Below are 14,444 nucleotides of genomic sequence, written 5' to 3' on the forward strand. Positions count from 1 at the left end.
ATATCCCCTTTAATTAGGCAGTTTACAAGATCAACTCATTAGGTAGCTTTGCAATTTTATTTTATATTCTGTGTGTGAGGTCAGAGATTTATCCTGCTCTAGTCTACTGCATCTAAAAATCCATAAGGTTGATGTCATGGTTATGGGACTTAATTAGTGCTGCTCATACATTATTGGTAAAGCAGTAGCTAAAGCCCACCCTATGCCTGTATTCTCATGAATGCAGTTTGGAATAGAGGCCTTCAACATGTATTAGTATTACTGCTATATACAATGACTCTCTTTGACGCCAGCAAGGCCAGTTGGCTACATGAGTCTCCCTGGGCTCACATGGCCTGCTATTTATTCCCCAACTCCATTCATTGGTGAATTATTTGGGAAAATAGGGTGGTGAGGTAAAGCATGTCATGGAGATGTGTCATAGTAATCTGGGCCTTACCAAGCATTGAGTGTTAGCACCACCTGGTGCTCATGTGTATCAGTCTAGCTAAACGCCCCAATGGTGACACCAAGTGGATGGTAGGCTGAACTTCAGCACATGCATACAGAACATGAAAAGTGCACAAATTAATGACTATTATAATAATCAATGGGTATAGTTTTGTCAACTCACTCTAGGGCTGACCACAATTATCTGAGTGGTTGATAGGCTGTTGGTCGACCAAGATATTTTAAAGCCGAGCAGTAGCAAATATATTGCACGAGACACCCGTCTTATTCGCGGCCATCTCAGTGAACTAATCCATTGCGGAGGCCCAGACTAATCCATCGCGGAGGCTGCAGGGGGGATGGCACAGCTCAAGAAGGCGAGTGTGGCGGCACAATGCATGTCTCTCTCCAGAATGTGCACCCTCCTGCTAATTTGTGCACATTCATTGTTTCATAACTTAATTGTGAGAATTGTTTAGGCGAAAATTGAAAAAAAGATTAATGCATTCAATATTATTATTATTCCAGTCTTTTATCGTTCTCACTGTCAGAGTGGACAGGTTATTTGCAGAGCGCACAACCTATGCTACACTTATGAGAAACAAGTTCTGGTTTATTTCATTCCATTTAAATTGAGTTGTCAATTTAGTCATTGTTATTTTCTTGGAGCGCTCCTGTCAATGTTGAGAAAGGATGCGCACCGGATTACGCATAGAAGTAGGCCTATAGGTTACCTGGCCTGCGCGCACATGTCGGCATATAAATGTGCCCATTTGGGGATCTGAAGGTATTTCTGATCGTCTTAACAAACCACCACTAATGAGTCGTGGAACTTCTCAAAGTAATGTTTTCTTCACCTCAAACAGCAAGCAAACAAAGTCTGTTTCTACATCCATTGAGAATTTCAATAATTCCTCAATGTATTTGAAAAACCTTTCCAGATCTCTCCCTTTAGATAAATGTCATGCTCTGATCCAGTGGAAACATCATAAAATAGGCCTACCTGAATACTTCTTATCCCTTGCGCAAATAGCCTACAGCTGCATGTCCAGAGTTCACTGGCACGGGAAACTCTGGGGGCCCAGAATATTTTATACAACATTGCAAGGAGCTTCAGGCCGGACCCAAGTTAATAGCTAATACGTTTTAAGTTCGTTACAGACAGGCCACGCGTGGCCAATGTGTTCTACCTGCTGAATGCAATGTTATCAAGGGTTGGCTTTATAGGTTATTGTTACATAGTCACTTTTTAGGTTTGTATCATTTTCATATAGATTTTTGATGAACCACATGACAATGATTTTGAGATCCAAAGATAAATTAAATGAAACTTCAACGAAAATGTGCATATGAAAACCAGAACTGGCACGCAGATCGGTAGAAATGCTAAAATATATTTAAATTTTTTTTTGTCAGGGACAGTCCTAACACACTCCAAAGGACATAAGGGTTAACCTGTGAGCTCTTCTTCCTCACACTGTGGGGCTATCTGTGAGAGTACACTACCTGCAAGTTTAGGGGCCATGGGATCCTCTGATACATGGACAGGGCTCTCCTTCACCTCCCCAGCCTTCTCATGCTGCTCCACGGCGGCCAGGGAGGGAGCCACTACCTCCACCACGTTCTTCACCTCCACGTAGGCCTGAGGGCTTCCAGGCAGAGGCTTGGAGTTGTGGAAGAGGCTAGCCCAGGATTTGAGGGGGTTGGCAGCGGGCGCAGCCGGAGAGGCAGGAGACTTAGGCTGCTCTGCCACTGACGGCTGGGCCTCAGAGTCTGGGGAGGAAGCAGGTTCCACTGAGGGAGCTGGGGCCTGCTGCTGGGGCTGCTCCAATGCCTCAGAGGCCTCCTTGTGTCCGTCTGCACTGATGTCAGCATGGGGCTCAGCCAGCCCATTAGCCACCCCACTGTCCTTAGTCTCCTCCTCTTCTTCAGTAGTAGCAGTAGCAATGGTGGCAGGGGGCTGGCCACAGCAACTGAGGGGGAGGGGGAGGGGGCAGGGGCTGTGCCCACCGCTGCCCAGCAGTTCAGGGCTCTCTGGAGCCATGTTCTCAGGCTGCTGCTCTGCAGTTCTGCCTCCCTCTGCCACCCCACTGCTCTGAGAAGAGGAGGAAGAGGAGGAGGCCGCATCTTTACCATCTGATAAAGAGGCGGCTCCACTCGTGAAGTCCAAAGACGATTCATCAGGGCTATCACAAGTCCTCTGATTCACAGCAGCCGACGCTGCTGCCGTAGCGACAGGGGCGGAGGTGGAAAGTCCACCCCCTGACAACATCTTACCAACCATGTCCTGCGACCCGAGGTGAGGGCCGCTAAGAGCGTGTCCATTCACCAACCCCTTTCCAGGAGGCCCGTCCACACCCATGCCACCGCTATTGGGGCCTGAGCCCTCCAAGTAGTTGTAGTATCCTGGTGGGCGCTTTTTCTTTTTCTTCCTCTCCCGCTGGCCCAGGCTGCCCGGGCCCCCGTCCCCATCCTGGCAGTTCTGGTTGCTGTCCATGGCGGAGGGTTCCGAGTCGGGGCCATCGGGTCCGTCCGGGCCATCCAGGGAGTTGTAGTGTGCTCCGTCTGGGACGTCTGCTGCGGCTGTCTGCGGGACCTTCTGAGACGGCTGGCATCCTAGGATGAACTCTGGAGCCTGGGGGTTCAGAGTGCTGGACACCTTGAAGAGAGGATCCTTCACTCCCACGGGCTCCAAGTCCATCACCTCATCCACACCAAACTCAATGTGCTGGTAGTCTTCACCTGCAGAGAAGGATATGTCAGTTAGCTTGGGAACATAAGGCACTACGGTTCTGCACTGAAGACAAAGGTTCACACAACACAAAATACTGTTGTGACCAATTATTCATACTTACTACTCCAAAACAAATTTCGGCATCATGAAATATACAACACAATTTCCAACTTCATTACCCGTCACAAACTCAATGGAATATATCAAACATTGACCTTGCAAGTTGCTAACATTGCAAATTGAAAGATGATAGGCAGTGAGAGAAACAGCTGAAGGTGAACATGAGGAAAACGTTAGTAAATTCAGATCATCCCAACACTGAAAATGGTATGTCGGGGCTATATAAGACATGACTGGTCATCCATACAAACCAGACACCGGAAACCCTGAGGGGGAATTAAGGTATGGTTAGAGTTCCTTTGAGATTTGCTCTTCTCTGTGGATTAGAGTGTCCTCTGTTAGTGTTTTTACCAAAGGGATTTAATTCCAGAGTCATAATGATGCATTGAGTGACAAACCCTAGCAAAACAAAATACCTATTGTAATTGTTAGCTTCCATATAAGACCATTACTATGCCCTTAAGTCCAATAAAAAAGGGTTCTCTCAATCCATCCAGTTAAGTGACGGAGGGGGTATACAAGTCAATCACAAGTCAACTTAAAGCACTGCTGCGGTGCCAATGTGTTTAATGCAATAGAGAGGAGATATTTAACGGCATCTAAGCATGCAAAGCCTCACAGATCGTACGGACAGGCAAGAGTGAGAGTAAATAGGGGCAAGATTTAGAAAGCCACCAGTTTTTAAGACCTGGGATTGAGTGCTTCAGCAACAAATAATAAGCACAGAGCGTCGGACCCAAAACTCACCGCAAACCTGCCGTCTCATAGACTCCGTAATGTAAGGCACAGCAGGAGTGCAGTAACTTCCTGAATAATTCATACAAATCAGGGTAAAAAATTAAGTGTTATGAGCAGGGGAGGGGTATAGTTGACAGACTTTTTGTAACTTGTTGGCTCCAAAATCCCTGCCCTACAGGTATGCTTGGACATATTTTTACAAGTTAAACGTCATCTTAAAACAATGTCAATTCAGACTTAAACTGTCACTCTCTTACATGCAGTTCAGTCAGGTAGGTCTGGATCCAACTAGCACAAACGGGCGTATGTATGTTTGACTTTGGTCGTAACCATTACATCATGTGGGGGGCAAGAGTGTTGTCAACCCAGAGATCGCTGGCCGGCCTCATGCGGATGACGATTGGAATGGTCTACAAGACAAACTTAAATAAATTAAGAGTAATCCAGTAGACGTTTTTACCTGAAGACTGACTGACGCAGGAGACTTTGTCATTGAAGGGGGGAAGCTGTCAAAGAGCAGAGATTAGATTACAAATTAAAAAGACACTTCTAGTTAAAGTAAATAATCAAACAGTGTTAACCTCATAGACCACGACTTGTCAGTCTGAGCCTTCCTGCTTATCAATGAATCACATCTCTGTAATGTGCATGTTGGAGGGGGGGCAGATGACAGTACTGGTGATAACATGTTATTTTGTGGCTTATATTGTTCACACTCACTAAACTGAGAACATATGCAATAAACCATCGTCTTCTCTGTGTTTTAGACACAATGACAGAGTAGATAAACACACTGGACTAAATCTATAAACTCAGCGGTTTGGGTGTTAATGAGCTTCCAAAAGACCATTCTTAAGATCGACCCGGTTAACATTAAGAGCAAACGGCACACCAACACTTAAAACCGTAGACTAGACTGTCAAAACAGCTATAAGCTGGGGGAAACGTATGTGATTTTTTATTTTAAATTCAAGCCTCATTCAAAACTCTTTGTCTTACCTCAACATAACACCGTGGAGTCACGAAGAACTGATTGATCTCATCAGGGCTGAACTCCCCGAAGATGTACTGCGCAGAGAGAAAATATATATTTACATAAAACATCTGATTCAACATACTGAGGATAATCATGTGCAACCTTTTAAAATCAATATATTATTTATTAAATTACTACATATATTACATGGTATCTTCAATATTAACATGTGTAGGAAACGTAAGTGTGAAATATTGCTAAAACATCCAAGACGCCATGAGAAACACACTTTGAAAAAAGTCAGCTTTCGCCCTCCATTTGTCTACAGAGAACTTTACAGACAAGCAGTACACCTCTTACTGATGAACTGATACAGTTGTGACAGACCCATTAGAGAAGTAAACCTAGGCCTCCTTGGAGAGGGCTTGCCTATCAGTCTGCCCAGATTGCGCCATGGGTTTGAGTAAAAGTAAGGGACAACATGAAAAAGTGACGAGTCATGCAGCATTAGAATGGCAAAATGGCTCCAGACAGCCCACTTCCCAGAGAACTGAGCCAAATGGAGAGACCCAACTCACTGTCTTCAGCCAATATGTAACACATTCTAAGGGAATGAACTACAAGTAACTATTGTAGTCCCTTTTTTTTTGTTTCTTCAAAAGTAGAGCAAAACAATGCTTTTGAAATCTTGGCTGACATTTGGCCACAATGCATTATTTTATCAATCTTATGTCCCCCAATGTAACAACTTAAAAAATGCTCACACAATGTTCTGGGGCAGGAAAATGTTAATGGCAGTGAAGTATCATTATTTGGTATGCTGGTCTGGACTTGTGACCCTCAAATCCCATGGGTTCATCCAGCTGGGCTTGATATTAAATGCTTGCAGGACACGAATAACAGATTTAAGTTGCCCAAAATTGACAAGTAGATATTTTTTTATTATCACACTAACAATTACTCCAATCAGAATTGGATCAGAGGCCAAATAAAAACCCTACATGACAAAGTGTATGTGATATGCATATCAGCTACAGCCTCATGTCCAAACCAATGCTGACTTGGAGGCGCCAGAAGATGTAGCCAAACTTTAATGAGAATTTGAATTACATAAATATAGGGTAAACACCAGTCATGTTTGACAAAAATAATTTAGGATAATTAACATTAAACCTCTGAAGGCTTGATTCTGTCGGCATACTCAGGCCACTTAGTTTAGATCAAATGGTCACAAGACCGGAGGCTGTAGGACAGTGCCTGTTGTGGAGGTGGCCAACATTTTTAAACTATTTCATAATAAACTGTCATTTTAAAAAAAATGTTTTTTTTTTTTTTAAATATTGAGCTTATAATATGAAGGAATAACAATGTATCAACATTAAGCAAAACTGTTTGATCAGTTTCATCGGTCTCATTGTTTTACTTTTATGCGCAGTGGTTATGAATTTGAGTGTTTTCAACCGTGGACATACAAAAGTATACGGTTGTCATTTTAATGCTGCAATTATTTATAGGCTACCAAAAGGTGGCCAAACATCCTCCAGGAGAGCCTTAAAACCTGTTATGGCTGCGATCCCCATACAGGGACCAACATCGGGGGAAATTTCAGTGTGACAACTAAAAATACAACTTCGCAACATTAAACATTCTTGAAAATGCAAGTGTCTTACACCCTTCAAAAGATTAGAATCTTGGTAATCAAACTATGTTTTCCACTTTAAAATAGCTATTACAGAGAACAAATCCCATGCTTTTGTTTGAGAAGAGCAATCATGAACAGAAACATTTTCCGCCATGACAGTTTTTACACATTCACATATGAAGGTAAAATTATGACTTACATTCTGATATCTTGCTCTTATTTCTCTTCCTGAGTGTCCCATTGATCAAATGAAGTGCTGTTTTCTTTGATAAAATCCACTTTTATAGCCTAAATCGAAACATTTTGTAAACCGTTTGTGCCGTGAATTCCATCTCTATCAATTTTTTACGGAGCATTCGGCGTGATTCCCCCCTGAAAACAATAGTTTATCTAGTCATGGTGGGTTTCAGTGCATTCCTCTGGATGTTTGCAACACAGCCAAACATCATTGGTTTCTTTGCGGGGAGTATTGACCGAAGTGAGCTGATTTGAAGACAACGATAAATGACTACCTTACGCACCAATAATTTTAGCGAAGCTTCATTGATTGACTATATTTCTGCCCAATGACCACTGATCTTCTTGAAATATAGCTGGGTAGATAGCCAATGAGCTGAGGTAAACACCAGTATGTAATGGTTTGGGGTTGGACCACAATTCCTTGTTTGTAATCGCACGCGCAGGGAACTCCATTCTCGCCTTGACGATCTGAGGAACTGCTGTAAGGCTTTTTACGCGCAGCTGTATTTCGGAAAAGTTGTAGTTTCAACGATTTCATGGCGAATAAATCAGGTAAAGCGAAGTCAAACTCTAAAGTGAAAGTGAAAAAGTGAGACAGATTTTTTGTTTGAGGAATCTTGGAGTGTTATGATTCAAACGAACTGAGGAGCTGTTTCTGCAAGGACAGGACGTACTTCTGGACGGGTAAGTGCTAATGCCGTTTTATGAAATATAAAAAAATATATATTATTTATAAAAAATTAAATATATATTTTTTTGCAACGAAATGTGTAGTTTGTTTGTGTGTGTGTATATATATATATATGGCCGGAGTTGAATGGAACAGCACTTCACCTTAGTGACTGTTCCCTCTGCTCTATACAATACATATCTGTTTATTTTATGTGATGATAAAAGGCTCATACAATACAAATATTTTTTAAATGTTTTCTTTCACAGTGATAGCGACTCCGACTGGGAGCCCCCGGTGCCAAGCTGCCCGCTCTACCTGTGCCCCCAGTGGTGTTCATATGCCACAGTTCATTACTGCAGGCATGACTGTGCCTCAGGGCCAAAAGGGCACAGCTTGGAGGCGTTGTTGTGTTCTGTGTCGCATGAAATGCACCACTTGTTCAGTTTGCCTCTGCTTTACATCAGAAAGAGACTGCTATGGGACAGGGCACAGGCAGAAAATATTATGACGAGGACTTCCAAGGGGTGTACTGTTTTTTTTTCTTCCCACATGTATTTTCTAATATTTTTAAAAACATGTTTTTGTGTGTGTGTGTGTGTGTGTGTTAGAATTGCTTTTTGATATGTTGTATATAGTTATTTGCACTGCTGTATATAGTTATAGGTCATTTCACCAATTCGGCCACTTGGGTACATTTGGGCAACTTGTGTGGGACACCTGGGTGACTTCATGCTAAATGTCATGTAGCTCACCCATTCCTGGAGTTATCAGTCTGAAACTTTGCACACCTACAGTTGCCCTCTTGTGTTATCCATCAAAATTATCTCCAGCATCCTATCTGACTGTGTGGCTATTCTAGTACATGTGAAAGATGATACTACAACAATAAAAAACAGAAAACGTATGCTCTTTCTTTCTCTTTTCTTCCACCAGATCTACTGTTTTATATTGTCCTACATTCAATTAACATTTCCACAAACTTCAGAATGTTTCCATTCAAATGATACCAAGAATATGCATATCCTTGCCTCTGGGGCTGAGCTACAGGCAGTTAAATTTGGGTATGTCGTCAGGCGGAAATTGAGAACAAAGGGATGCAGCCATAACAGGTTTTAATTAAAGGGGGCAGTGTTTTATTTAGAGACAGGCTTGAATATGCAAAGTCATCAATAAGGAGAGTGCAGCCAACATTTTTGTCTGATTCTCTTCTCTATGGTAAACAATACAGTAATGCATTTTATTTTGTAAAGTGGTTCCTTGTAACATTTTTCTATTTTTGGACAAATGACAAAAAAAAGTTAATGTCAAGCCCTGTCCAGGGATTACTCCTTCTAGCTGCACCTTTTACACAAGGCTCCACACTAATGTGATTAAGCAAATTGAGTTGAGTACTGGCAACACTTTTCACACTACACACAACCAAATTCCCCATATTAATAATTGGAAGTGGGGTGGTCATTCGTATTGTTTGAGGATCAATGCAGTAATAAGAATTCAATTTAGTTAATTTACAATGGCCCACATCTGATGTTTTAAATATTCATAAATATAGGAATCCCCAAATCACACACACCCTTCTGCTATTATCAATCAGTTTGAAACTCAACTGGACCAAGGCCAATGTGTGTTCATCTAAATGGGAATCTTTCGGGAAGGCGTTAAAATGTCGGCATGAACCTGACAAGGCAATCCCCCTCCAGCCCAGACACTAACAGTGGGATAGTACTCTACCCAGCCACGTGCTGGCCACAGCAATACACTGCTATGTAAAGATATTTATAGCCAGCATGGGGAAGGCAGGTTAAGTTAATCCCAGTGGCACTGTGTAATTGAAGGTCTCTTGCACTTGCTGCACACCGACAGCCTTGCACAGTGGGGTGAACTGATCCTTCAATCGCATGGTTGACTTTTCTTGGTTTGGCACATTACAGAATAGCAGGGGCCAAAAACATGTCTGCATAACATTACAGCCTGAAAAGACAACCTTGAAGTCTTTCATTAGGCAACAAATAAAAAATGATTTCTAAATAAAACAAGTGTTGGTGGTGCATGGTGAGGGGAAGGTGTCCAATGACATGGAGCAGTAAAGAACAGTTGAAACAAGCTCGCTAACCACACAGAATCCTCCCAGCACTGAGGGACATGAAAAGGGAGAAACAGAGAAAAGAAAGTGCAGTTCAAGCATATGTAACTCTTCACAAATGAGGGCCCAACATTGCTGAAATGGCACTACAGGCGACAAACAGCCAGCTATAATCCAAAGGCCTCGGGACAACTAATACAATCACAACAGAAAGAATGTCCCTTTGCCTCTTTTTACAGGCGTGCCACACGTACCACACTAAGCTTCCCTCGCTGTTGGTATGGATTGAGGATTACCACAAAATGGCCATCTGTATTACTTCAACATGCTCCAGTGAGATGGTGTGCGCACACACACACTTTTAATGAATGTTGTTACAGATCAGGGAGCAGGGGTGGGGCTTACATTCTAAGGTGGGATCCATATGAAATATAAAGCACGGTGACATTGTCTCTGATAAAAGAAGCTAAACTAGAGAAACTGAACACGTGCAAATTTCTAATGTTAGTATACTTTACGTCAATAGAGTAGAATGATAATCATATATTACAGAGAGCATTCAATGAGGCTTCTGTTTAACAAAACGACATCCAAAATGTGCTTCATGTGGAAGACGGGTTTAAGGAAGTGGATGGGGCAGATGGCTTAGAGGGGTGGGGGTATATTGAGAGAAAATATGTCAAACAGCAGACAAGCTGATAAGAGCCAGTCAAACAAGTTGTTTCACTGGAATTTCAAGTTACCAGACATTACCAACTCCCAACTGATGCATAGAACAACAATCCACTACCCCATAAACCTACAAGAACTGGGACTACCTCATCACTACTCAGTGTTCCCTATTGGACTGGGACTCAGCCAGCCCTGCAAGGCCTTACAAATTGGAATGCAAAAAGTCACTATTAGCAAACTTGGCATTCCTTGAATATGTAACACTACAAATAAGGTCAAACACGTTTCGAATAAACCAATGATGCATGTCGGGGCTTGCGTATTACATTCTTATAAAGAAATGAGCTGACACAGTGAGTGACGCCCAAGAACTGAAAAAACATTGAGCAGAGACATGACAGAGAAGACTATAATCTATTCACGTAAGAGACACTTTAATACAGGGCGATGTCATTCAAACACTACCAACAGCGGATGGGATTCTCCGAGGCCATTGTGTTGCAGGATCTTTCAAGAGTAAGACAAATGGGAAGGCAAGCCCAGCTCTTTAAACACAGCTCCACCCTGCTGTTCAGAAAAATACCTAACCAGCCAGGCAACTCTGAGCCTCATGTGCCATTTCCATAATGTTGAATCAGGAGCTCACCATTCAAAAGATGAAGGCCACCACCAGCATATCAGATCATGCTTGGAAATTAACCATACCACTTTCCATAGTTAAAGTTTAAAAAAATGAACACATCAGATCGTCACTGTGACAAGAGGTTGGCATCCTTTTCAGTTACAAACCCGTAATTAGGTCTAGGTTTACCCACATTCACCGTCGTCTTGATAAGCAACTCCAGTATTTATATTTGGCTTTAGATTAAGGTTATTGTCTAGCTGAAAGGTGAATTCATCTCCCAGTGTCTGGTGGAAAGCACACTGAATCAGGTACATTCCGTTTCTTTTTATCCAAAAAAACCCTCCCCAGTCCTGAATGATTACAAGCACACCCAAAACATGATACAGTCACCACTATGCTTGAAAATATAGAGTGGGAATCAGTAATATATTGTATTTGATTTATCCCAAACATAACACTTTGTATTGAGGACAGAAAGTAAATTGCTTTGCCACATTTTTTTGCAGTATTACTTTAGTGCCTTGTTGCAAACAGGATGCATGTTCTGGAACATTTTTATTCTGTACAGGCTTCCTTGTTCAGTCTATCAATAAGGTTAGTTTTGTGGAGTAACTACAACGTTGCTAATCCATCCTCAATTCTCTCCTATCACAGCCATTAAACTCTGTTTTAAAGTCACCATGGTAAAATCCCTGATTGGTTTCCTTCCTCTCCGGCAACAGAGTTAGGAAGGATGCCTGTATCTTTGTAGTGACTGGGTGTATTGATACAACATCCAAAGTGTAATTAATAACTACACCATACTTGACTCAAGACATTGAGCTTTTCATATAAATGAATTTATAAAAACATAATTCCACTTTCACATTATGGGTTATAATCTTAATCTAATTCATTTTAAATTCAGGCTGTAACAAAATGCTGAACAAGTAAAGGGGTGTAAATACTTTCTGAAGGAACTGTAGATTATACCCTCAAATTTGAAATGTCTGCCATTCCTTGTATTGTAAACCAGGGGCTCTGAAACTTTTTTTCACCAGGCGACCCATTTTGTGAAAGTAGGTTTTTATTTACTTCAACCTTTATTTAACTAGGCAAGTCAGTTAAGGACAAATTCTTGTTTACAATGATGCCCTTCCGGGGAACAATTAACTGCCTTGTTCAGGGCAGAACAACAGATTTTTACCTAGTCAGCTCTGGGATTTGATCCAGCAACCTTTTGGTTACTGTTCCTTCCAGTTCTCTGCTGCCAATGACTGGAACAAACTGCAAAAATCTCTGAAGCTGGAGACTCATATATCCCTCACTAGCTTTAAGCACCCGCTGTCAGAGCAGCTCACAGATCACTGCACCTGTAAACAGCCCATCTACCTACCTCATCACCATACGGTATTTTTTTTATTTATCTTGCTTCCTTGCACATTGATCTCCTGCACATCTACCATTCCAGCGTTTAATTGCGATATTGTAATTACTTCGCCACCATGGCCTATTTATTGCAATAACTTACCTCATTTGCACTCACTGTATTTGTTGTCTTTTGGTCTATTGTATTATTGACTATGTTTTGATTATCCCATGTGTAACTGTTGTTGTATGTGTCAAATTGCTATGCTTTATCTTGGCCAGGTGAAAAAAATAAAAATAAACTGTCCTAACACTCTAACCACTAGGCTACCTGCCACCCCAAAATTAATGTGGGACCCCCTCATAATCAGAACTCGAATTTGATTTTTTTTAAATAGCTTACAAGGAGTTTTATGACTTTGGTAATGCATGGGTCAGATGAACCAAGTCTGGGGCCCAGGGAAGAACCATTTTAAAGGCCCGTTTCTTGGCATCAAAGAGAATTCTGCAGTTTAAGCTAATTTCCTGCAATCTACACATTTTGTCATGTGGCAGAGATGTTTGTATTGTTGCAGCTTTAAAGCTAATATCTTAGCTTTAAATATCTTAGTAAAAGACCCCACTTTGAGAACCCTTGTTGCAAACTAAGAAGCTGCTAGCCAACACTAGCTCTCAAGCAGACATAAGCAATGGAAAGTTGTAACAGTAATAGCTATGGTAGAATAATAGCTCGAAGCTAAGCTGTTAGCTAGCTATGATATTTACAACATAGCTAGATGGTAGTGCTGTGCGATTAGTGCTTTTTGAGGTGAGTGGTATTTATTAGAAAACACTCACGATCTTCGATAGTGCATTTAAATGTGCCAAAGAATTATGAATTATGCAGGTTGAACACTTGAACAGAATAAAATAAACAATTATTGGAACTGACTGTATATTACTACTTATCAACCATAATGTATTCTCATTACTTTAATACAATATTTGATGAATATTTCATTTCAAGTCATCAATCTCTATAGATCTGTGGCCTATGCTGTCTGACAAAAATCACAATTTTAGTAGTTATTCAAAGAAAATAAGGCATACTTTTGAATGCTGAATACCAACCATCGATCCCTTAGGTCATGTATTTTCAGGTAGAGATACCTCAAAACTGTTTCTACCCCTCTCGATTGCACATTCTCTCTTCGCTTAGTCTCTGTGTCAGCTCCATTTCGTTTTTATAATTGCTCAGAGCTCCAAACAGAACGGAAAAGTAGGCTGGCACAATAGATTATGGTCATCGTACTCAAATCACCATGTTTTCAGCACCAAAGTACGTAGTATATTAGCCGGTTGAAAACTACAACTCCCTACTACGTCACACAGTTCAGACTATTCCATTTACAGTGCCTTGCGAAAGTATTCGGCCCCCTTGAACTTTGCGACCTTTTGCCACATTTCAGGCTTCAAACATAAATATATAAAACTGTATTTTTTTGTGAAGAATCAACAACAAGTGGGACACAATCATGAAGTGGAACGACATTTATTGGATATTCCAAACTTTTTTAACAAATCAAAAACTGAAAAATTGGGCGTGCAAAATTATTCAGCCCCTTTACTTTCAGTGCAGCAAACTCTCTCCAGAAGTTCAGTGAGGATCTCTGAATGATCCAATGTTGACCTAAATGACTAATGATGATAAATACAATCCACCTGTGTGTAATCAAGTCTCCGTATAAATGCACCTGCACTGTGATAGTCTCAGAGGTCCGTTAAAAGCGCAGAGAGCATCATGAAGAACAAGGAACACACCAGGCAGGTCCGAGATACTGTTGTGAAGAAGTTTAAAGCCGGATTTGGATACAAAAAGATTTCCCAAGCTTTAAACGTCCCAAGGAGCACTGTGCAAGCGATAATATTGAAATGGAAGGAGTATCAGACCACTGCAAATCTACCAAGACCTGGCCGTCCCTCTAAACTTTCAGCTCATACAAGGAGAAGACTGATCAGAGATGCAGCCAAGAGGCCCACGATCACTCTGGATGAACTGCAGAGATCTACAGCTGAGGTGGGAGACTCTGTCCATAGGACAACAATCAGTCGTATATTGCACAAATCTGGCCTTTATGGAAGAGTGGCAAGAAGAAAGCCATTTCTTAAAGATATCCATAAAAAGT

General features: G+C 41.5%; 1 protein-coding gene across 2 annotated transcripts in view; it reads right to left on the reverse strand.

Moving 5' to 3' along the window:
• The window catches only part of LOC112263704 (ubiquitin carboxyl-terminal hydrolase 10), a 33,944-nt gene that overhangs the window by 16,648 nt on the left and 2,852 nt on the right, over positions 1 to 14,444 (reverse strand). The window contains exons 2-5 of one of the 2 annotated variants that reach the window (XM_024440226.2): positions 5,021 to 5,089; positions 4,482 to 4,527; positions 4,031 to 4,090; positions 1,936 to 3,171 (exon numbers count right to left, since the gene is read on the reverse strand). In XM_024440226.2, coding sequence (XP_024295994.2) covers positions 1,936 to 3,171; positions 4,031 to 4,090; positions 4,482 to 4,527; positions 5,021 to 5,089 — 1,411 coding nt within the window. The remainder of the gene's footprint in view (positions 1 to 1,935; positions 3,172 to 4,030; positions 4,091 to 4,481; positions 4,528 to 5,020; positions 5,090 to 14,444) is intronic. The other variant, XM_024440227.2, reaches the window with a different exon arrangement.

Source organism: Oncorhynchus tshawytscha, linkage group LG12, assembly GCF_018296145.1.
Source record: "Oncorhynchus tshawytscha isolate Ot180627B linkage group LG12, Otsh_v2.0, whole genome shotgun sequence".
NCBI lineage: Eukaryota > Metazoa > Chordata > Actinopteri > Salmoniformes > Salmonidae > Oncorhynchus > Oncorhynchus tshawytscha.